Source organism: Dendropsophus ebraccatus, chromosome 10 (genome assembly GCF_027789765.1).
Source record: "Dendropsophus ebraccatus isolate aDenEbr1 chromosome 10, aDenEbr1.pat, whole genome shotgun sequence".
Taxonomy (NCBI): Eukaryota; Metazoa; Chordata; class Amphibia; order Anura; family Hylidae; genus Dendropsophus; species Dendropsophus ebraccatus.
In genome coordinates, this window is record NC_091463.1 from 10686263 (window position 1) to 10711441 (window position 25179).

Sequence of the window (25179 nt, forward strand, 5' to 3'; positions counted from 1 at the left end):
GGTGGGTTATTAGCACTGAGGAAGCTCCTGGCAACCTCAGCTTTCCAGCCATTATTTGTAAGCTCAGGAGTGACCCAGAGGGCAAGTGGCTTCCTGGCCACCTTTTTACTTGTTTGACAGATGTTTTATAGAGTGTTATTTCTGCTAATTGGTATGAACAAGAGTATGCTAGTCACACAGGGCAGAGTTACAATGACATTCACCTATACTTTTTTATGTGTATATAGTAGTATGTCCTCTTTCTAGAGAAGTACATTGATCCTGTATATCCTCTTTCTTCTGTGCATAGGAAGTGCTGGAACACCTGTCATGTTCAATGAAAATGGGGATGCACCAGGGCGCTATGACATCTTCCAGTATCAGATGACAAATACTTCTGCTCCATCATACAGAGTGATCGGACAGTGGACGGAGTATTTGCGGCTCAATGTGAGTGCAGTTTTACAGCTGTCAATGGAAATGCAAAACCTATATTTTCAAGAACAAGAGCGGTTCTGTGTAATATGTGTGTATCCAATATATATATTTCTAGAAATGTTACATATGTGATGTATGGGTAATACAGTGGCTCAGTGGCTAGCCTGATGGTCTGGGTTCCAGGGTATTACGGCAACAGATGGGTATTAAGTACCAGGATTTTGTTTTATATTGACACCATATAATCATTGGGATTACATAAGTATGATTTTTTTTAATTTTACAGATTGAAGAGATGCAGTGGTATGGTGGGCAGTCAGACATTCCATCATCTGTCTGTAGCCTTCCCTGTCAACCAGGAGAACGGAAAAAGATGGTGAAGGGCGTGCCATGCTGCTGGCATTGTGAGCTGTGTGATGGATACCAATTCCAGCTGGATGATTTCAATTGCCAAGCTTGTCCCTTTGACATGAGGCCAAATTTGAACCGCACTGCCTGCCGCCCAACGCCAATTGTCAAGCTTGAGTGGCATTCTGCTTGGGCAGTTTTGCCACTTTTTTTAGCTATTTTGGGCATACTCAGTACCCTGTTTGTGGTTGGAACTCTAATACGTTTTAATGACACTCCAATTGTCAGGGCATCTGGACGTGAATTAAGTTATGTTTTGCTAACAGGAATCTTCTTAATGTATGCAATTACCTTCCTGATGATGGCAGAGCCTGGCATAACCGTTTGTGCCCTTCGGCGGCTCTTCTTGGGTCTAGGCATGTGTATTTCATATGCTGCTCTTCTGACCAAGACCAACAGGATCTACCGCATCTTTGAACAAGGAAAACGCTCAGTGACTCCTCCCCGTTTCATCAGTCCTGCATCCCAGTTGGTCATCACTTTCAGTCTTATATCTGTGCAGCTGGTGGGAACAGCGGTGTGGTTGGCAGTCTTGCCCCCACATAGTGTAATTGACTATGAAGAGCAGAGGACAAACAACCCTGAACAAGCCAGGGGGGTATTGAAATGTGACATGTCTGATTTGTCCCTTGTTAGCTGTCTAATGTACTCAATCCTACTGATGGTCACCTGTACTGTATATGCAGTGAAGGCTCGTGGGGTACCTGAAAACTTCAATGAGGCGAAACCTATTGGTTTTACTATGTATACCACTTGTATTGTGTGGTTGGCTTTTGTTCCCATCTTCTTTGGCACTGCACAGTCTGCTGAGAAGGTGAATTGCTCTGCTTGGCCATTTATATGGTTTTCATCTACTGACTGACTTCATCTTAGTCAAAATCTCATGTCACATGACCATGCATACGCCACATCCCATACCCCTTGTAATCAGTGCAGAAGTCATTCTTCAGTGTTCTTCATTTTCATCTGCATTGTTTTTGGAGGCTAAAACCAGAATATCCATAATTCATCCGTGTCTCGTTGAAATCCATTGGCTGGAATCATCATCACACCCAGTCACCATCCAGTGTTCAATAATGGAGTTGACTTTCTTATTTTAACCCATTCACATAGATCTATATCCAGACCACCACGTTGACGGTGTCGATGAGTTTGAGCGCATCCGTCTCGCTGGGAATGCTCTACGTGCCCAAGGTTTATATCATCCTGTTCCATCCCGAGCAGAATGTGCAGAAACGTAAGCGAAGCTTCAAAGCTGTGGCAACTGCAGCAACTATGTCCACTCGTCTGTCTCAGAAAAACACTGAGCGCCAGAATGGAGAAAGCAAACCTCCTGAAAAAAGCCTACCTGAGAGCAAAGGGTAAAGGTGTGTACGAATGTGACCTCGTCTGCCAGTACTGTCGGCACTTCTGATTGCATGGCATGTTATTCAGTTGCCTCTTTATCAAATGCAGCATGCTCTAGGTGTGGCGTTTTTCAGGTAGTTTGTGGTGTTTTTTCCTATAAATCCCCCCCCCCTTTTTTTTCTTTTCCTGTTTTAAAAAAATGCATGTGAGTATGTATATAGCAATATATGTGTTTCTTTCCCATACAGGGCAAGACTTGTCAATCTAACACAGCGGGATGGGGTGTGGCAGCAGATGGCCACCTCCTTGACTGTATAACACATTCCCATCTCATCTTTACATTTATGATTATTCTGAAACAGAGACATTTTACAATAGATCATAGAGTATATGCTGTTCATTCTATAGAGTAATGCTACGTAACAATAGGCTGCGTTCACACGTCTGTCCATATGCTTGATGTATATCACGGACTGAACTCTTCCACTCTTATTGGACTGCCTGCATCAAAATTCATTACAGTGATACAGGGAGCTTCGGATTGGCTGGAGCAGTGCACTGCGGATCCGACACGGTGCAGTGTTTTAACTGTTATAGTAAATTAATAGTAGAGTGGAGTTTAGTCCCAGATATACAAAGCATATGCACTGTATGTCATCTGTGTATCCTGGATGTGTGAAAGCACCCATAAAGGGGTTATCCAGCGTTAAAAAAAAATGAGCACTCTCTTCCAGAGACAGCACGTCTCTTGTCTCCAGTTTGGATGCAAGTTTTGAAACTGAGTTTCATGGAAGTAAATGTAGCTTACTTGCAAAACACATCGTAATGACACCGGCTGTTCTGTGACCCGGCCATGTGACAGAACGGCCGGTGTTAGTAAGGCTTATCCTGGCCGGTACTGCAGTACCGGCTTGGAGAAACTTAATTTCTATTGAATATGGATGCGGGTGCATCTATGTACGCCTGTATCACAATCCTCCATTGCACACAATGGAGATAGCGGCCGGAGCCGCAGTCTCCATTGTGTAACCTGACAGGTCTGTGCAGCCGTTATTCAATGAATGTCAGTTTTTCGGTTGCAATACCTGCCAGAATGTATACTTATGTGTCTACACTCTGTCTGGGACTCCCTCTGACTTTTATGCAATATATCTTTTGTATTAATCACGGCCGTTGTTGCAAATCAGCAACAATGGCCGTGATTAGTACACAAGAAACGTTGTGTTAACATAGCCTTAAACTGTAGACAGGAGTGGTAATGTTTTTCTAACACTGGATAACCCCTTTAAGGTGCCTATACACATAAGGGACAGCTTATTTTTGGCGTATTAGTCTCTCTCCCCTTTGAATATGCATGCACACACAGCCAATCTGCTCAAGCATATACAGTAAATGGGGAAATAGCTGCTGACTAAACAAGCATTTGGACAACAGCTATCAAAGTGTATGGCCAGCTTTAAAGACAGTTCTATATGGTCTGGCTGTAAAAGTTGATTGCTAAATTCTGATTTTTTTGGTTGTAGAACATAACAAGGCTAATAAGGAGACATTGTAGGCCATCATTCACACACAGAAATGCCATATATCAGCATGTTTAGAGAAGAATAGGAAACATAGAAACAAATGATTATTGGTAGAAAAAGACCACTGGTCCATCTAGTCTGCCTCTTTATATGTTACTTTTTCTTTTTGTTTTATGATAGATATAAGTTTATCCCAGGCAGGTTTACATTCACCTATTGCAGATTTACCTCTTTACTTACCAAAGTTTGTCCAAAGCATCTACTACTCTTTCAGTAAAATAATATTTTGTGATTTTATCCCCAACTAACGTCAGATTGTGCCCCCTTGTTTTTGTGTTTAGTTCTATATCAGTAACACTTCCCTCTGGAGTATTATTTAAAGGGAACCAATCACGTTAAAAATGCCCTTTAAGCTCGGGAAATGTGCTGATAAATCGCTCAGCACATTTCCCATACATTTTCCTATATTCTCTGTCCCTGCAAAGTAAAACTTGTAAACTTACTTTTACAGATTGACAAGCCGTATGTTAATGACCCCCAAGTCATCTGGGCGGTGGGTTGTTTGAAGGTAGTCACTTCCCCTGGGTGGTTCGGCGATATAATCACACCCCTTTGGGCATGAGGGGTGTTATTCAAACTCCAGTGAATCTGTGATGTCATCTAAAGGGGATGACACAGAACGATACTCTCTGTACTGTGCATGTGGGACGTGATAAGAACATCAGTGCGACGCTGTGCGATATGGCACGCCTCTGGATGATGTCACAGCTTCACTGGAGTTTGCCCACAGGGGTGTGATTACATCGCCGAACCGGCCAGAGGACGTGACTACCTTCAAACTGCCCACCGCCCAGATGGGGATTATTAACATACGGCTCACCAATTTGTAAAAGTAAGTTTACAAGTTTTACTTTATAGGGACGGAGAATATAGGGACATGTATGGGAAGTATGCTGGGTGATTTATCAGCACATTTCCTGAGCTTAATAGGCATTTTCAACGTGATTGGTTTCCTTTAAGCCTTTAAGATATTTAAAGGTTTCAATTATGTCTCTTCTTTTCCTTCTTTCATCTAGACAAGGCATGTCAAACTCTTGCCCACAGTGCCAGGATTTTTGGCCTGCCAAGGAAATCATTTGATTTCCTTAAGCTGGCCCACAGGAGGTTGCAGCAGATTATATTATGGGCGGTCCGTACACCCATATTATAATCTTTTAGGCATGAGGCAGTTTTAAGCCTGTGGCCTAGAAGTTTATGAATTGCGTCCCGGCTTAGAAAGCATGGTGACGTTATCACTTGTGCTGCCGCTTCCTGCAACCACAGGAGCCCCATCGTGGGAGCCAGGAAAGGTAAGTTAAGCTCATTCTCCCGGTGGGGGGGATGTTTGAGGGGGCCTTATTGGGGAATTAGCTGTGTGTGTGGGCGCTAATTAGGGGAATTAACTGTGTGTGGGGGCGCTAATTAGGGGAATTAACTGTGTGTGGGGGGCCGCTATTGGGGGAATTAACTGTGTGGGGGCATTATTATAGGAATTAACTGTGTGGGGGCACTATTATAGGAATTAACTGTGTTTGGGGGCGCTGTTAGGGGAATTGACTGTGTGTGGTGGCACTTTTGTGGAAATAACTATTTGTGGGGGCACTATTGGGGGAATTTACATTGTGGGTCTCTTTAGTGGGAGTTTTTGGGAAAGTGCGGTGCCTAAGGTCAACTATAGATATGGCATGTGGAGACAAGTTCTGTGAATAGCCCGAGGGCCCATGGTACGCTTAATCTGCCACTGGCATCCATTTCGGAGAGGGGCGGGGGTGCTGCCCGGGTGATCACTGAATCATCCGGGCAGCCCATAGAGGATAGCAGCGGTTTGCTGCCACCGCTCCTTTACATCGTTCATGTCGGCTTATCGTTGTCTTCTTTTACACCAGACGAATATCAGCCAAATACAGCCGATAATCGTTTAGTGTAATAGGGCTTTAAGACCGAACAAGGAGTGTTATTCCGAAACATTTGCAAACGATTAACCATAACTTTGAGATCAAATCAAAAGATGTGATAAACGACATACAAAAGATTTCCCAGTCCTCGTTTGACCGTTCCCATGTTTGCACTAGAAGATCATCGCTCAAATTCGAACAATTTAATAATTTATCTAATGATAATCGGTTCATATAAAAGGCCTTTAGTGTAGCCACCCATATAGCTGACGGCCTCTATCCCCTCCCTCGCTCTGCAGATGAAATGATCCTGGTCAGGGAAAGACCTTTAGGCTGCCTTCATACTGCCTTGGAAAAAACACCAACAAAAACGCCCTGACATTTTTTTTTTGGCAAAAACGCCAGTGGCAGATGTTAGCTGTAAGCCAGTGGGGGCTTGTTGCGGGTCCCTTGGGCACTTGTCACTTGCCTGGAGTGGTAGTTGACCCACCTGGGATGTTGGTACCGCCATCCACAGGGAAGGGAAAAGATAACCCAAGGTGGATATTGGTGTGTGTGTTCTACAAAAATAGAACAATTTACTGTATAACTTTGCAAATGGACAGTACACGCTACACAGTGCAAATCTTGACAAACTTGGATGCTGACAATAAAGTAGACTTAGTGCTTTTAGGAGTAGGTGCTTGAAGAAAGTCAGAGCTTTGGTAGAAGTAGTAGTGCTTTGTAGAGGTGAAGAGGAGAGGAGTTGCCAGAGAAGCCCTTGCTCAATGTAGATCCTGTACTCTGCTGGAACTGAAGTATATATATATAGAAGTAAATAAGTGATACTCGGACTCACGTTTAGACTAAGTCTGACCGCCTTTAGAACCTGTCCTAGGTGGGTAGCATGAGCCCCAGTCGTCAGTTATCTGGGTGTAGTAGGTGCCCAAGACTTCCCAGTCGACCTGCGCTGTGCAGCAGGATACATAGACCTTTTACTCTGGTAGCTTTGTCCTACTGGGGTCAGCGTCTCTTGGTTCAGGAGTCTGCCATGCATGTTTTCAAGAGGTTCCTAAGTGACTGCTCTCTGCTTAAAGTAGCTTAGCACTGCATAGTAGAAATAGTGGTTTGTATAGAAAAAATCTTTCTCTGCATCTGTCTTTGGTCCCTGTCAGGGGAGGCCCTGGCTTAACTTCTGCAGTTACTTGGTTTTTGTTGTGTGCTCTCTCACTGAAAACTAAGTAAAGGCTGACTCACTTCCTCCACCAATTTAACTCCTCCTACAGGGGTACTAGCCAAACCCTCCTGTGAGTGGTGGGGCAGAGTGTGTGTAGAGAGAGTAAAAAGAGGATAGGATAGAAAGAGCACCTAGGAGTGGTCAGCACAAAACGCATAGTACAGACAATTAAGATACAATTAACCTTTCAGCTTCAGCTGTGCATAGAAATAAATACAAACAGTGGTGGGGAAACCAAAGTACTTCATCCACCACTTTACCCTGAGTGAGAACTTTAGGACAGGTGCACAAGAGAAAAACACCAGTGGTGGGATACCACAGTATGTCCTGCAGGAAGTGGTGTATTATTTCCAGTCTGACACAGTGCTCTCTGCTGCCACCTCTTTCTATGTCAGGAACTGTCCAGCGCAGGGGAGGTTTGCTATTGGGATTTGCTACTGATCTGGGTAGTTCCTGACATGGACAGAGGTGGCAGCAGAGAGATCTGTGTCAGACTGGAAAGAGTACATACCTTACTGCGGGACATACAGCAGCCGATAAGTACTGGAAGACTTAGAGGTAATTTAAAATCTGTTTAACTTTCTGACACCAAATGATTTTTTTAAATTCTCCGGACTACCCCTTTAAGCCTTTTTTGTAGCCTGTCTTTGGATAATTAATGGTCAATTGTAGGAATAAGATGAGAAATACTGAAAAGTGATTGTCCTAAGCAGCGACTTGGGGATCTGTCAGGCTTTTCTTGCAAACCCTCTAGGATATGTACACTTGTGGGTTTATCCCATAAAAAATGCATACATATCCTCAGGAAAACTAAACAAACAGCCTTTATAAAGCTGCATTTGGCCGTAGGGCAGCCCGTCGGACATCAATGACCTAGGAGGGGATCTTGTGTGTTCTGTATGGAGACGTAGACCCAGGCAGTCACACTATTTCTTACATCGCACGGTACTAAAAGGGTCACTTAGGAAATTGTAATAGGAATATGCATCGGAACAAAGCTGCTCGTCTTCATTGTACATTTTCATGGTCTATTTCACAAGGCACTTTACTCAGCATTGGAAAATATTTGGTCTTACGATGTAATGAATATGTTCTGTCAGCTCGTGTCGTCCTTGTTAAAAAGCTTTTCCCACAAAGTCATTGAGTTGTCCTCTTCTGCCACACTGATACCAAGGATACTATTTAGCCCTATTTGTTTCTGGGAGTGACATTCATTAGAAGAGATGGACAACTAGGAGGATTTGCTGCCGATTTGTCCTGTGGAAATTCACAAGGCAAATCCACAGTGGAAAAGTCATTCATAAAATCTCATCTGCACGTAGGGGGACATCTTCCTGACTGATACTAACCGGGGATTGTAGTCACAGATTTCACCATTGAAATCTTTAGGGAGGGTAAAATCCTCACAGTAAATCTGCAGCATTTCCGCACCTGCATGAGGCGGCGCCATTGGCTGCATGGTGTCAGCGGTAATCCCATCAACATTGTACAGGACATTCATCACCCAGTGAGGCTAAGGGCCCTATTCCACCAAACGATTATCGTTTGCATATCATTAACGATTAACGATCTCAAACGACCACTATTGCGAAAGACCTGAAAACGTTCACTCATTTCCATTGAACGATAATCGTTACTTATGATCGTAATTGCGATCGTTTTTTCTTCGCTATTTATTCGCTATTGCATTCGTATCTATTGCGAACGACCGAACGATGTCTTATTCAACGCGAACGATTTGCGAACGAGCAACGATAAAAATAGGTCCAGGTCTTTTAAAGCGATCAACGATTTCTCGTTCGGTCGTTAATCGTTAACTGCATTTCAACCGAACGATTATCGTTTAGATTCGAACGATTTAACGATAATCTGAACGATAATCGTCCAGTGGAATAGGGCCCTTTGTTAAAGGGCTACTCCGGAGATTTAAAAAGAAATGTTTATATATTTTTTCGCTAATACTGTACATTGTTTTAAAAAAAGTTATATTACTTTGTATATAAAATAAATGGTCCTTACATACAACAGTCAGAAAGAGCGCTGGAGCCGGGGAGGTGAAAGCATGTTATTTCTTTCAGCCTCCCCGACACCTTTACAAAAAATCGGCCAGAGTTGTCCTTAAAACTGTACAACTGGACCTTGAGTATTAATATTAATGGCAAATTGAAGCTTTAGTTGTGGCTTTAGCACTTAGCTTTCTCAAAAACACATAAAAAGTCAAAATGTTGAGTATTTGAGAAATATAATGGTTTAAAAAAAGGTACTGTAGTAGGAAAAGCTTGTACACTGTGTTATACAGAACCTAGTCCTCATGGGATGAGGCATGATCATACTTGTCTACTCCCCCAAAATGTTGTGGGGATGTGTCAGAGGAGCTGGAAAATCTCCAGGGCCCCCGACATGCTCATCTCCTGGTTCTGTTCTTCCTCAGTTCCCAGGCACTGCCACAGACATCGTCCTGGTGTTCTACGTACATTGGTTGGGTGGGGGTGGGGTATTTATGTAGGGGCCCAGTTTGAGTTTGAGTATTAGCTTAGGGAGTATAGTAGAATATTTCTTTATAACTTGTGGGGGTCTGGATTGAAGTTTGTATACTGTGGTCTGTATAAAGGGTTGTGCTAGTGTATGGTTTATATTTTTTTAGGAGGCCGGTATGTATGTGATTTAGGGGGGCTGGTGTGTTGAGTGTATTAGTTGTGGGGTGTGCTGAAGGGGGTCAAATGTTTGTGATCAGAGAACCTGCCAAATGCTGGGATTTGTCCAATTCTGACGTCTCTGCATGTGACTCCTGCTCTCTGGAAAAGTTGGATGCGGCTTTAGGGAGCCCTGTAAAGCATGGATACAGCCATAGGCTATGTTCACACTACGTATACGTACGGCCGTTGTTGCCATCAGTAACAATGGACGTAATTTGTACGGAGTTCAACATAGCCTATTCAGCTATGGGATCCCGGCTGGAGCGTATACACATCGTATCCGCTCTGGCCGGGATCCCGCACGGGGCTACAAATAACTGACATGTCAGTTTTCTGCGGCCGCAATTCAATGAATTGCGGCTGTAGGAAATCCTGTCAGTTCACACAATTCACACTACGTATCAGATAACGGCCGTTGTTTATACGGCCCCGTGAAAAATTATATCTGTCAAATTAAACTTGATTTTGATGTAAAAAAATTTCAGAGTGGTTTCTCGGGCTGGGCGCAGTATTTAAAGTAAATGACCTGTTTCATCCCGTTTATAAACATGCTAGGAAGCAAAATTAAGCAACGGCTGTAGTCTCACGACTAGCTCGTACGATCGTAATTCTACGTAATTCGTAGTTTTGTCGCAAAAGTCCGGCCGGTGAAAATAACGGCCATTATGTTATGTAGTGTGAACATAGCCTGAAGCGAGCCGCTCTGGCTGCTCTCTTCACTGTGTGCTATGGGAAGCTCTGATGCGGGCGCACGCTGATGCACCCGCATCAGAGCTCTGCATCAGGACAGATCATCCGGCCGGTACTGAAGTACCGGCCGGGATGATTCGGGAGACCACGGAACGGCCGGTCTCTCACGCCGTGTGAACATAGCCATAGGCCGTCGTAGGCCATAGCCATGTTTTCAGGACTCCCTAGAGCTGCATCCAACTTCTGTAGCCACGGGAGTCAAATGCCGAGCATTCGGGTTCGGACGGTAGTGTGAATCCTATAGACAGTACTGTATGGCTGTGCCCTAAGGGATAAGCTTTGTGTGGTGTACAAAGCATACTCTTTTATTTTACAATGTATATTACATATGTAAAGTACCCCATGTATAATTCTTTATCCTTATACTATCCATACAGTCATGAAAGGAGGAAGCGTCTGTCAATGTTTAGTTTTGTAAATAATATAAAATGTTACATTATAAATAAACAAATGCATAGATGTAATCACTGACATATAACAATATAACAGAGACCCCAATGGGCCGCAATACTCAGACGCCTAGAGCCTTCATATGGTGATCCTTGGGGCTTCAGTTCCTGAGGCTGTAGCGATCAGCAAAGTTACAGGTATATACAGTAGGTAATATTACAGCAGGATACCCCTGGCACCGACAGATCACAGGGGACAATATGACATCTATCTAGAAGCCATTCTTAGTGGTCCTGTAAGTATTAGTGCAGGTAACATGTAGAAGTTTTGAGTCCACATGGGATTGTCTAACCTCTGGTTGTGTGAATGACGCCATAACAAGTCCCCTCTTGTCAGCTGAATGTGACCCTCCGAGGCTCTCTTACCACACTCATCTGTGTCCTTTCCCTTTCATTTATTTGCCCTTGGTCAGTGATGGTAGATGTTATATAGACCCTGCCCGAGTGTTTAAAACCAACCTTTTATAACAAGTAGCTGGCGAAATGTTAGACACCATATTGCCAAGTTGCCAACTCTCCTGAAATGTCTAAGGGCCTCAAGAAAAAAAAAAGAGGCGATCTCCCAGGTGCTGCACAGACTATATGGAGGGAAGCACGGGATCTGGGAGCGGTGAGTAGCTAAACGTCTAGTCTGATAAAGAAGTAGTTTGGTATCTGCTCTGGGGTCTGTCAACAGTGGCGGTCTGGGACCTGTAAACAAAGAGCGTCTGTCACCGGGGCAGGGGGTTGCTGTAGGTGGGGGGTTTGGGAGTAAGGGTACTATTACATGACCCGATGGGGGCCCGATAATACCTGTAAACTGTTTACTGAGACTATTACACGGCCCGATAATCGTTTAACAAGAGCTGCATGGACAGGGTTTGCAGCCCTGGCTTACATTACTGCATACATTACCTGTCCAGGGCGGTCACGGCCAGTGATTGGCAGCACGCGGGACCCGAGGAGAAGCAGCGCAGGAGGAGCCCTGGACCAGGATAGGTAATGTATGCACTTTGCAAATCGTCAGCCGCCAGCCGCACACTGCTAATACACGTAGCAATACGTGGTTGGTGCCCGACAATTATAGGATCATTGTCATCGGCTGATCGTTGTGTTTATTACACGGAACAATAATCGGCCGGATAGGGCCGATTCGGCTGATTATCGTTCCGTGTAATAGGACCCTTAAGGCCCTATTCCACAGAATGATTATTGTCCGTTACGGCCGATAACCGTCCCGTGGAATAGAGGACGAAGATCAGCTGACATCGTTCATGTCAGCTGACCGTGGGGTCGCTTGTTTTTCATGCATGTTGAAAAACAACCGACTGTTATAGCAGCGATCTGCTGCCATCGCACCATAGAATAGGAGCGGCGGCAGCAGACCGCTGCTATCCCCTCTGGGCTCCCCGGATCACCCGGGCAGCCCCACCCCCCCGCAGCTCCCTGGGGCCCCCTTCCAGACTCACCCGCTCACTGCTGTTGCATGGAATGGCAACGGCAGCGAGTGCAGAACGAGGAGCAAACAAGCGCTGAAAGCGCTGTGTAATAGGGCCTTTACACATAATACTCCTCAGCAGAAGGTGCCTGATAGGGCCGATTATCGTTTTGTGTAATACTACCCTTAGGTGGCATACTGTTTGTATGATAAGCAGGGGTCGGTATAACGGGCTTGACTAGGTTCAGTATAAAAAGGGGACTAGCCTGGGGCCTGTATAAAGTCCAGGGTGTGGCCGGTATTTAAGAGGATCTGGTCTGTATTTGATGGAAAATGGGTATCAAACTGTTACCCTCCAGCTGTTGCAAAACTACAATTCCCATCATGCCTGGACAGCCAAAGTTTTAGCTTTGGTTGTCCAGGCATGATGGGTATTGTAGTTTTGCACCATTTGGCGGCTTGCAAGTTATGGTTTAGAGGGTTTGGTGTGGTTTGTGCTGCAGGGTATGAACAGCAGTCGTATGAACAATTTGTGATTCAAGTACTATAGGGTGAGGTGTGTCCAATATTTTCAGAATCCCACTGTTGTCCATTCTGTAAAATTGCCAAGTATATGAATAGTATACAGAAGTTACAGGGCTGTGGAGTCGGTAAGCCACAGCTCCAACTCAGACTCCTGAATTTTATCAGGACCGACTCCGACTCCTGAATTTTTTTTTTTTAAAAGAATTTATTTAACGTTTTTCACAGACAGACAGAAAAGACAAAAAAAAACAAAACCATGCACAAGAGAGGTCGAGCACAATCCGCCTCCTGTAGAGCAAACCAATGCACAACCACATGGACCAAATGTTGCAGGGTTGATCAAAATGCATTATCACAGCGGTAGACATTATCAGCTATATTGTAGCACATACAAACAGGGCCACCTCGAAGCAGAAGTACCCGACCCCCCAGGAACAGGACATGACAAACAACCCATACAACCAAGCACAGACATCCAGCTAGCGCCACACCCTCCCCCCCCCAACCAAAGAGCCAGCACAAAGGCTTACACATCCGCCGTGACATCAAGCATAAGCCAGTGAATCCAAATTTTTTTACATTTTTTGGGGCATTTGCGATGCTCATAAAGGGCTTCGTACAACGGGACATATTTATTAACTAATTGTTTCCAGTGAGCCAAGGAGGGGGTATCAGTACACTTCCACTCCATAGCTATTACCTTTTTAGCACAGAACAGGAGAAATCTGATGAATATCCTATAGTGTTTATTGCATGTGATTCCATTGATAAGACCTAGCAGGCACATGGAGGGGGTACAAACAAAAGGGAAGTCAAAATGATCGGATAGGAATTGCAAGACAGAACGCCAAAAGGATTGGATTTTGGGGCACGACCACACAGCATGCATGAAGGTACCAACATCAGACATACACTTGAAACAGGTATCTGAGGAGGACACCCCCATTTTTCTGAATCTCTCCGGAGTGTAGTATGTACGCATCAGAAAGCGGAACTGGATCAACCGGTCTCTAGCACTGACCACTGTGGGATAGTAGGTATGCACCATCTCTTTCCACTGCTGATCGCCCAGGGAAGGGATATCTACCACCCATCTCTCATACGCCTTCTGGAAAGGGGACGAGTCTTCTGGGCTCAGCATTAAGTAACTAAGCGTCAGGACCTTATCCAGATCAGGAGATCCTAGGAGCTTCTCTGCCTGTGTGAACCCCAGGGGACCGACTCCTGAATTTTATCAGGACCGACTCCGACTCCTGCTACTTTATAAATGGCCAGTCATATACCAGGGGAGTTATTTATCACACTGGCTCAGCAGCTTCTCCCTAATGTCCTACATGATCCTGGTGCAACTTCTGAGTGAATAAAGGAATACTGTATATAAAGCAGATTGTCCTGTGTGTGCAGAGGATTCAGTCAGTCTCCAGCCTCCATGTTCTGAACAACTCAGAACTAGACTAGATGGAGCAGGTGGTTTTTCCTGCTTACAGTCTTCTATGTTTCTAACTAAATATTCACCATACACAAAGAAACACTGCTAACACTGTCAAATCCCTGTGATACAGAGGGGTCAGCCATACTGATAGAGAGGGATCACACATAGTGATGTTGAGGGTCGCTGTGGGGGCAAGCAATAGCACACACACGCACACACACACATATACACAGTCTGCTGCAGACATAGCACACACACACAGCCTGCTGCAGCCATAGCATACACACACACAGCTTGCTACAGCCATAGCATACACACACAGCCTGCTGCAGCCATAGCACACATACATACATACATACACACACACACACACAGCCTGCTGCAGCCACAGCATACACACACAGCCTGCTGCAGCCATAGCACATACATACACACACACACACACACACACACACAGCCTGCTGCAGCCATAGCACACACACACACAGTTGCTGCCATAGAACACTGAAGAAAAACACACAATCTTCTCCCAGAGAGGAAACACCACACTGAGGACAGAGGTTACTGCTACACTACTTATGAAGATATCCTGTGTAATATAGGAGAAGACATATTAAACTGCTGCTCATATACAGTCATCCAGCATCCAGGAAGAGACCAGCACAGATCTCCCCCCACACGATGGACTCTTCCAGCTCAGAAACAAACTGCCAAATAATGGCTAACTACTTTTCCCCGACCACCCTTATGTAATGGGCCAGTGTCCTATTACTGATATATTCTCCGACCACCCTTATGTAATAGGGCCAGTGTCCTATTAGAATGTTGCTCATAAAATTCATATCAAAACTCAATTGTAAATTTTTAAAAGATTTTTTTTAAAGCTGGAGTCGGAGTCGGTACATTTTTTTCCGACTTCGACTCCAGCCAAAACTAACTCCGACTCCACAACTCCGACTACACAGCCCTGCAGATGTAGCCCTTACGCCACACAAGATTCTGCTCAGAGGGATTGTCTTTAACCCCTTTAAGAATGTGGCACCTAAGACGATCAGCTGATCTCCCAGGGTCCCTTTCTCAGCACCCTCAGCGAATAGCCGATTTTGCCACATCCAGACATATCCCATATAGCTGCAGGGAAATGTAGTATGATGTGACCATTCAGATGAATGGCTGTCCTGGTAATATAGCTTAGTCTGACAGAACAGGAACTGACTCTCTATTCAGGCATATTCATGGTGAGCATATGGAAAGAATGTTAGGCAGCACAGAGGACTTCAGGGTATTGTTTTCTGGGCCCCTGTTCATCATTCAATAAGGAAAATTGCATCCACCAGTTTAGCATTCACCGAGCACCATAGATACATAAATGTATAACATGTTCTCATACACCATAGACCTCAGTCATTAAAATCCAGGCTTGGGCTTCAGTATATATATATATATATATATATATATATATATATATATATATATTTATATAATTTTTTTTATAAAGAGCAGAATCAGTTTTATTCCGCTCTTTGGGAGTGTGATAAGATTTCTATTCCGCATTCCGCTCTCTATCCAGTTGCCTAGCAACTGTTAGTTTCCGTACTGCCAAAGCTGCACCAAGTTGGTCCCTGTCCTGCTTACATGTGGGTAAGGGAATAGTGGGAAAGCGGTTCCAGCCCTTCGTGCTCTGGAATAAATATTTCAGCCAGAATAAATGAAATGAGAAGCTAGTTTTTTTACGGCTCAGTCCAGGACTGCAGCACAGATAAGGCTGGGAGGTGACGCCAGTTTAATGAAGTAACGCTCCACTTCTTTATGTGCCCACAGGTAAATGACGGGTCACACACCTTCTTCTATGCTGTTTTGCACTTGAAATCAGTAGCACAGGATTCACCGGGGCTACACTACAGGACCTGTACGTCAGCTCATCCAGGTACATAAAAGCAGACGGGGATCCCTCAGGAACGCTTGTCAAGGTGGCAGAACGCAAATGAACCTCGAAAACACTCCAGCGAGAGCTCTGCGCAGTATTACTTAACACGGCTCATCTTGACAGAGCTGTGCACAGCAATTAAGCCTCTCCTGATAAATCTATGCACGGCACCACTTGATATTTTCCCAGCCAGCCTCCCTCTCATACCCTTCACCTGTCAACTTCCCTTGTAGTGTCGCTAACACCCCCCCCCCCCCCCCCCCCCCCTCAGAATCTTACATCTTCCTTTCTGTTTGAACAAAATGCATTAAATTACTTTATCCTTCACTTGCACGAATACCGCACAGAATCGTGTACACGCATTTCCTGGCAGATATCATGTGCAAAATGAATGCAAATAGTATCGCCGCTCAGAAATTCACAGGTTGATACTGAATAAGCTGCTGAGACATCAGTTTCTTTAGTTATCAGTTTCCAAGGAATCTCAGTGACAACCATCATAATGATTATAGGTTCCATAGGTTTTCTAACCAGCTTTTAAAGTGATATGGCCACCCCCCCCCCCCCCCTTAGGGTGCAGTTTAAACAGACAGATATCTGACAGATTATTGAAGCCAAAGCCAGGAACAGACTATAAACACAGAACAGGTCATAAAGGAAAAATTGAGATTTCCAGGGGGTGACAATATCACTTGAAAGCACTGTTCCCCAACCACTGGCTGTATAGACCACCTTCTCACTCTGCAAGACACCTAAAAATATATATTTTTTCCTTTTAAACAGTGAACACAAATTATGTACATTAGGCATTATATGTGCTTTATTTGCATCTATACTACAGACGCAAGTCCTGGCCTGAAGACCCAGCCTGATTGCTGTCACTTTCGGTCATCAGAACAGGACGTCCACAATACAAGCACAAAAATATGCAACAATAAACCAATGTGCAGTGCCCCTGCAGGATGTCATTGGGTACTGCAGCTCCTTTAAGGCCAAAGGTCAGGTTATTCCTGTGCATCATAACCCGTGGCTTCGGCAGTTGGGACACGAATACTCCCTTAACCTTCTTCCCACTCCATGACTCTTCCTTACCTTTTTTCTAGGTTATAAAGTTACCCATTGGTTCTTATTTAAACTATATAATCTCTAGCCCCTTATGAAACGGATGCCAGGCAGTAGATTACCGCTAGTAGAGGGGCTTTTTCTACTGGAAATGATCTCCCAGTGATAAATAAACATACTTTCTTCTTGTGTGTCTTGTGATGTTACATGATAATATAGCGACATAGCAAAGAAGATCACAGGCCCACGTGTGTCCTATGCATGAGGGGCTCTTGGCTTTCCTGTCACATAAGTGGCATGTTATGTATGGAAGGGAGTTAGGCTGTAGTATATATGTTTGGTCTCTATGTGACTTTGCAATGACACCTTGGATCCATACATCAATGAATGTTATTATCACCTCAAAGAAATTGAAATGCTGTTCCCTTTAGATATACCACAGTGATGTGAAGAAAGAAGTGTCCATGTGTAATAATTGGTGGATTTCCTGAGAATAGGCCTTCATTCAGCTGAGGAAGACAAGTCAGTCCAATGCATTATGTGGGGTGTCTCATGATAAATGGCATCCCAGACCTTTAGCCATCAACAAACCTAGTAAAAAGTAAGTCATTCTTCATATAAGTTTTTAGATAGTTCTTCATATAAAGAGCATACTTGTATCTTATGCAGACCTAAGCACTTTTAATTTACATTTAACACCCCTTTAAAAGGAGAAATCCAGCAAAAATGTTTATTTGCATTGCCACCCAAAAGTTATACAAATCATTAATATACACCTATTACGGGAAATGCTTATAAAGTGTTTTTTTCCCTGCACTTACTACTGCATGAAGGCCTCACTTCCTGGATAACATGGTGATGTCACTTCCTGGATAACATGGTGATGTCACTTCCTGGATAACATGGTGATGTCACTTCCTGGATAACATGGTGATGTCACTTCTTGGATAACATGGTGATGTCACTTCCTGAATAACATGGTGATGTCACGACCTGACTCCCAGAGCTGTGTGGGCTGTGGCTTCTGGAGAGGATGATGGCAGGGGGACACTGAGGGACACAGGGCACTGGAGGGACACTGAGCATCCCCCTGCCATCATCCTCTCCAGCAGCCACAGCCCGCACAGCTCTGGGAGTCAGGTCGTGACATCACCATGTTATCCAGGAAGTGACATCACCATGTTATCCAGGAAGTAACATCACCATGTTATTTAGGAAGTGATATCACCATGTCATCCAGGAAGTGACACCACCATGTTATCCAGGAAGTGACATCACCATGTTATCCAGGAAGTTACATCACCATGTTATCCAGGAAGTGACATCACCATGTTATCCAGGAAGTGACATCACCATGTTATCCAGGAAGTTACATCACCATGTTATCCAGGAAGTGAAGCCTTGATGCAGTAGTAAGTGTACATTGGTGATGTATGTAACTTTTGGGGGGCAATACAATACTTTAATAAAATTTTTCACTGGACTTCTCCTTTAAGAAACTGTTCAGATCTGTAGTCTCATAAATAATCTCTATGTGGGATTCAGATACATGAATTCTGCGCACAGCCATTAAATCGTCAGAGAAAGCCATCAAAACAGTACATTTTGCACATTTAAATGACGTTCGTGCACCTTTTGTGTCTCGGCGGTAAAATCAGGTGTGAACATTTGCAGGGTAATGACTTATTAATGAGTGTTCTTATTAGTTATGATTTAGATGAATGAGCTGGGCCTGTAATATTCCTGTATGATTTAAACGCATAAAAAAAGGAGAAAATTAGTTTTTTTTTATTGTACAAAATGACTCAGATACAGATAGCCTCAGATCAGCCTCATAAACAGGAGGTTGCTGTAGAGTTAACATGTCGAGGCTGCAAGGGAAAGGAGTACACCAAGGGCCTTATAAACAGACCCTACATAATGCCCCTCTAACCGTGGTTCCTTTTAAATGGACACTAACTTTTCTAACAACTTGTGCTCATCTGTTAGCAGGAGCGCTCACAGCAAATGTCCATTATTTTGATATTGTACCCCCTAAAAAATGTGTCTAATATTTGCACTGAGCCATTTATTTGTTGGGTGTATCCGTACCACAAATACGGGCCACATAATGATTGGTCCGTTTTTTTTTCTGGCACTGATCGCGGCCCCAATATGTTCCCCTAACACCTACATGGGCCATAGAATTGAATAGGTCCTTATTCTGTATGCAAAGGTGGGCAGAATAAACAGACGTGTGAAAGGGGTCTTAGTCCTTCTCTTATAACAGGGACGCCATGGCAGAACATAAAAGTTGGAGGTAGGGCAGTGCCCATCACAGTCTGCTTACACACCTATTGCCTCAGCTCCAAGCTACAAGACTCCTGCAGCTGCAAGTAAGTCCGCTCCTGTATTATTGTGGCCAAACGGCCTCTATACGAACTGCATTTACTGACATTACCTCCCTATGTGACTGTGATATCAGGCACCCCTCCTGGTCTGTATGCTGAATGGTGATTCTGTCCATATGATGGAGGAGAATGTGACTACGCCCCTCCCTCCGTATCCTCCACTGAGCCTGCATATGCCGATGGAGAATACAGAGGGTGGGGCATGGTCATGTGGTCCTCCATGCTTATGGATAGAATCACCATTCAGCATACAGAGCAGGACACCACAGCCTGGAGTCTGATTTCAGCTATATGGGGTACACAGAGCTGCTGTACACTTACTCTATAAAGTGGCCCTTTACTATAAAGGTCTATTTTCCTTTTTATCCTGAAGGATTGCTGTAAAGCACATCACTAAATGCTGTTAAAAATAGCTCAGGCAATATGGCAGCCCCCATAACAATGTACAAAAATAAAATGAAAATGAAAAAAAACAACAACAAAGAATCTGTCTGGTTCTCATCCGTAAAAGAAAATGTAGGCGATACACGTCCTTTAAGTTGTCCCTCTATCCCTCAGTAGATGGAGGCATTACTTTCCATAATGAGTAGCACCATGATTTAGCCATTAGTGTAGACTCCAGTTATTATCTAATTATAGTCTGACCTGCAGGAACATTTAACTACATTTTACTGTCCTAGCAAAATATCTGAGCAGAGTTCAGGCAATTAATAATCTGGACGTCCATCTGGTGCATGTTAACATGGAAGCCTGAGTCACCGCTTTTAAAAGGGTACCTGCGATTAGCTAGTAACTTCCACCCTATACAGTGATGTCACATCACACGGGATGATCAGCTGACAGATGCTCAGAGTCAAATGCCGTTTGTGATCAGCCAAATAGGGGTCCACTGATGGTGTCTATTAACTGTGTGGAGCATATAAGGCGGCTGTCATGCCCCCAACCGCCGACCCTATGGTCTGCCCCTATATGTGCCAGAACCCACAACACGTTTTCCCAGGTCTTAGCTCTCAGGCCTATCCTGCTGTGCAGCAACTAGCCTCAATGAAACTTCTCTCCAGTCTGGGCTATGACGTTCGTCTAGTAGATTCTACATGTCTCCCTGCAAATTACTCATTGTGTTTTATGTGTCTGTTTTCCTTTTGCGCTTGTAAGACGTACCGTTATAACACGGCAGGGAGTGGTTTATTTTTTTTTTTATTTGTCTGGGACACAGCAGAGCTCTGTTGTGCTGTTGGTATTGTATATTGCAGCTTCCAGGAGAGAGAATTGTTTTATTTTGTCTCGAAAATTAGAAGAAAAATAAACAACAACAAACAAACAGGCAACACAGAGAAATCAACTTGGTGTCACAAGTAGCCTAGAAAAAGACGCGCTTCGCCTTATGTTTCCCATGTATTTATATACCTGAAAGCTTAATTCACATTGATCTGGTCCATTTCAGACTATGAATTCACTATAAAATAATATATTTGTGTTAAATAATGTACCCAAGTCTTAAGTATATACTGTCCTAGATGGGTATTGAAAAGCAGTTTCAGTATCCTATAGAAAGAAATATAACAGTTAAAATACTGCCTCCTATGTAAAAGAATATAACTACTATAATAATGCCCCTATATACAAGAATATAACTACTATAATACGAACTGGAGAGAATGGAACGGCTGCACATCCCATCTATGGCTGATACTAATGCCGCCAGGCCTATATTAAAAATCAACACCAGAGTGTCTGTATATGAATTGATCAAACCATATTGCCCCGTGTACCACCGCGCAGGTCCTCTGGTCCACACGGGTCCCTACGCTAACTCCACACCGTGTCGGTCAGCGACCGCCAACCCCGCAAAGCGTGCACGTGCAGGGAAGGGAGGCCATGGAACGGCCCTGCAACCCCAATGTCACAGGACCAGACCCAAAAAGCCCCACCAAAACCCAGCCAGCACCACCGGCGGGGAAGGCTGCCCCCAAACGACACAAGTATGGATATGGTATTACACTTACCATTGCTGCTCTCACAGAATGGGGAAGACATAGGGTCCAGACATGTGAGCACAGACATATCCTGCTAATTTTGGTCATGTGGGTCTTATAAAGGAGTGCTAGCTGTTCAGAGAGGGAGAATTGCAAAACACGAACTGGAGAGAATGGAACGGCTGCACATCCCATCTATGGCTGATACTAATGCCGCCAGGCCTATATTAAAAATCAACACCAGAGTGTCTGTATATGAATTGATCAAACCATATTGCCCCGTGTACCACCGCGCAGGTCCTCTGGTCCACACGGGTCCCTACGCTAACTCCACACCGTGTCGGTCAGCGACCGCCAACCCCGCAAAGCGTGCACGGAAGGGAGGCCATGGAACGGCCCTGCAACCCCAATGTCACAGGACCAGACCCAAAAAGCCCCACCAAAACCCAGCCAGCACCACCGGCGGGGAAGGCTGCCCCCAAACGACACAAGTATGGATATGGTATTACACTTACCATTGCTGCTCTCACAGAATGGGGAAGACATAGGGTCCAGACATGTGAGCACAGGCATATCCTGCTAATTTTGGTCATGTGGGTCTTATAAAGGAGTGCTAGCTGTTCAGAGAGGGAGAATTGCAAAACACGAACTGGAGAGAATGGAACGGCTGCACATCCCATCTATGGCTGATACTAATGCCGCCAGGCCTATATTAAAAATCAACACCAGAGTGTCTGTATATGAATTGATCAAACCATATTGCCCCGTGTACCACCGCGCAGGTCCTCTGGTCCACACGGGTCCCTACGCTAACTCCACACCGTGTCGGTCAGCGACCGCCAACCCCGCAAAGCGTGCACGTGCAGGGAAGGGAGGCCATGGAACGGCCCTGCAACCCCAATGTCACAGGACCAGACCCAAAAAGCCCCACCAAAACCCAGCCAGCACCACCGGCGGGGAAGGCTGCCCCCAAACGACACAAGTATGGATATGGTATTACACTTACCATTGCTGCTCTCACAGAATGGGGAAGACATAGGGTCCAGACATGTGAGCACAGACATATCCTGCTAATTTTGGTCATGTGGGTCTTATAAAGGAGTGCTAGCTGTTCAGAGAGGGAGAATTGCAAAACACGAACTGGAGAGAATGGAACGGCTGCACATCCCATCTATGGCTGATACTAATGCCGCCAGGCCTATATTAAAAATCAACACCAGAGTGTCTGTATATGAATTGATCAAACCATATTGCCCCGTGTACCACCGCGCAGGTCCTCTGGTCCACACGGGTCCCTACGCTAACTCCACACCGTGTCGGTCAGCGACCGCCAACCCCGCAAAGCGTGCACGTGCAGGGAAGGGAGGCCATGGAACGGCCCTGCAACCCCAATGTCACAGGACCAGACCCAAAAAGCCCCACCAAAACCCAGCCAGCACCACCGGCGGGGAAGGCTGCCCCCAAACGACACAAGTATGGATATGGTATTACACTTACCATTGCTGCTCTCACAGAATGGGGAAGACATAGGGTCCAGACATGTGAGCACAGACATATCCTGCTAATTTTGGTCATGTGGGTCTTATAAAGGAGTGCTAGCTGTTCAGAGAGGGAGAATTGCAAAACACGGCACTAGTATCAGCCATAGGTGTGATGTGCAGCACTCTGTTTCTTCCCTGAGCCACATTTTGTTTCTCTCTTTTCTCCGTGTTTTGCACTCCTCCTGGTGAGACCCACATGACCGCAATTAGCAGGAGACACCTGAGTGCACATGGTTTTAATCCCTCCTGTTTTTTTCCCATTCTGTTTGCTGCAGCTATGGTGAGCGCAATACCTTATCCAGACTTGTGCTGCTTGGGGGCGACCTTCTCCGCCGGCGGTGCTGGCCGGGTTCTGGTGTGGTGTTTTTGGGTCTGGTCCTGTGGCATGGGGGTCGCAGGGCCGTCCCATGGCCCCCGTTCCCTGGCTGTGCACGCCTGCGGGGTTGGTGGCCACTGACTGGCACGGTGTGGACTTAGTGTAGGGACCCATGTGTATCAGATACCGGCACGAGGTACATGGGGCAGTATGGCTTGATCAATTCATACACAAAATTCTGATGTGTTTTTTATTTAGCCAAGCGGCACTAGTATCAGCCATAGGTGTGATGTGCAGCACTCTGTTTCTTCCCTGAGCCACATAACTACTATAATACTGCCCCTATATACAAGAATATAACTACTATAATACTGCTCCTATATACAGAAATATAACTACTATAATACTGCTCCTATATACAATATAACTACTATAATACTGCTCCTATATACAGGAATATAACTATTATTCTGCCCCCTTTATACAGGAATATAACTACTATAATACTGCTCCTATATACAAGAATATAACTACTATAATACTGCTCCTCCTATATACAGGAATATAACTACTATAATACTGCTCCTATATACAGGGATATAACTACTATAATACTGCCTCCTATGTAAAAGAATATAACTACTATAATAATGCCCCTATATACAAGAATATAACTACTATAATACTGCCCCTATATACAAGAATATAACTACTATAATACTGCTCCTATATACAAGAATATAACTACTATAATACTGCCTCCTATATACAAGAATATAACTACTATAATACTGCTCCTATATACAGGAATATAACTACTATAATACTGCTCCTATATACAGGAATATAACTACTATAATACTGCTCCTATATACAGAAATATAACTACTATAATACTGCTCCTATATACAGGAATATAACTACTATAATACTGCTCCTATATACAGGAATATAACTACTATAATGCAGGAAGTCTATAGAGAGCAGAGCCCGCACTACAGGTGTGTAAAGGCTTACTGGTGGATAGGTATGGAGACTAGTCCTGTGAATGAGACCTATCGTAGTGGTGCAACCGGAGAAAAGGAGACTGTATATGGCAAAAGCAGGTAGACAAAATCCAATGCACTCACCAGTGATGTTTGGTCTTCAAAGGTTTATTCAGTACAGATCACCGTCGGGAGGGGAGAAGGTGGAACAGGTGCGGGAGCAAAAAGCAAACAACAGTTTCACGCCGCAGCGCTTTGTCAAGTCTGATACGTCACTGCCGGAATAGGCGGGTCTTATATGTTAGTCAAATCATCTGACATAATATATAAGTGCAACACAAGTGAATACAATGAAAAACAAATGATAAACAATAAGATAACTATTCTTACAGGAAAACGCTCCAGTCGTTCCTTTCATTTAGCCCATTTGGACCGGTGGCATCTAATTCGGCGATCCATATCGCCTCCTTTCTAAGGAGTTTCTGATGCCTATCACCTTCCCTGTCATCAAGATCTACCCTCTCTAGCCCCAGAAATCGTAGGCATGTAGTGTCGCCTGCATGAACCTTCACTACGTGATCAATGAGGCGGGGGACACCTTTCCCTGTTCTCACAGAGTAGGCGTGTTCTTTATAACGTGTCCACATCGGTCTTTTAGTTTTACCAATGTAGAATTTCTCACATGGGCAAATAATGGCGTAAACAATAAATGCGGATCTGCAAGTGATGAGGTTGTTAACCTGACAATTTTTTCCGTTGAGGGTTATGGAGTCGACCGGCATAAGCTGGGGGCAATAGTTACATGTGCCGCATCGCTTGTTGCCTTTAATTGGGGCTCTCGTGAGCCAATTACTGTTTGCCTTCCTT

At 44.5% G+C, this 25179-nt stretch overlaps 1 protein-coding gene across 9 annotated transcripts in view; it reads left to right on the forward strand.

Annotated features, from left to right (window-relative positions):
- Positions 1–17234, forward strand: part of LOC138766173 (metabotropic glutamate receptor 6-like) — a 73683-nt gene extending 56449 nt beyond the window's left edge. For 7 of the 9 annotated variants that reach the window (XR_011358692.1, XR_011358694.1, XR_011358690.1 and 4 more), the window contains 3 exons: positions 290–429; positions 704–2062; positions 15936–16283. Coding sequence is in view for 1 of the 9 variants with exons in the window: in XM_069943561.1 (XP_069799662.1) it covers positions 290–429; positions 704–1639; positions 1939–2190 (1328 nt within the window). In the remaining 8 variants the exon portion in view is untranslated. Of the gene's footprint in view, positions 1–289; positions 430–703; positions 4072–15935; positions 16284–16882 lie in introns of those variants that run through there. The other 2 variants (XR_011358693.1, XM_069943561.1) reach the window with 2 other exon arrangements.
- The last annotated feature ends 7945 nt before the right edge of the window (positions 17235–25179 follow it).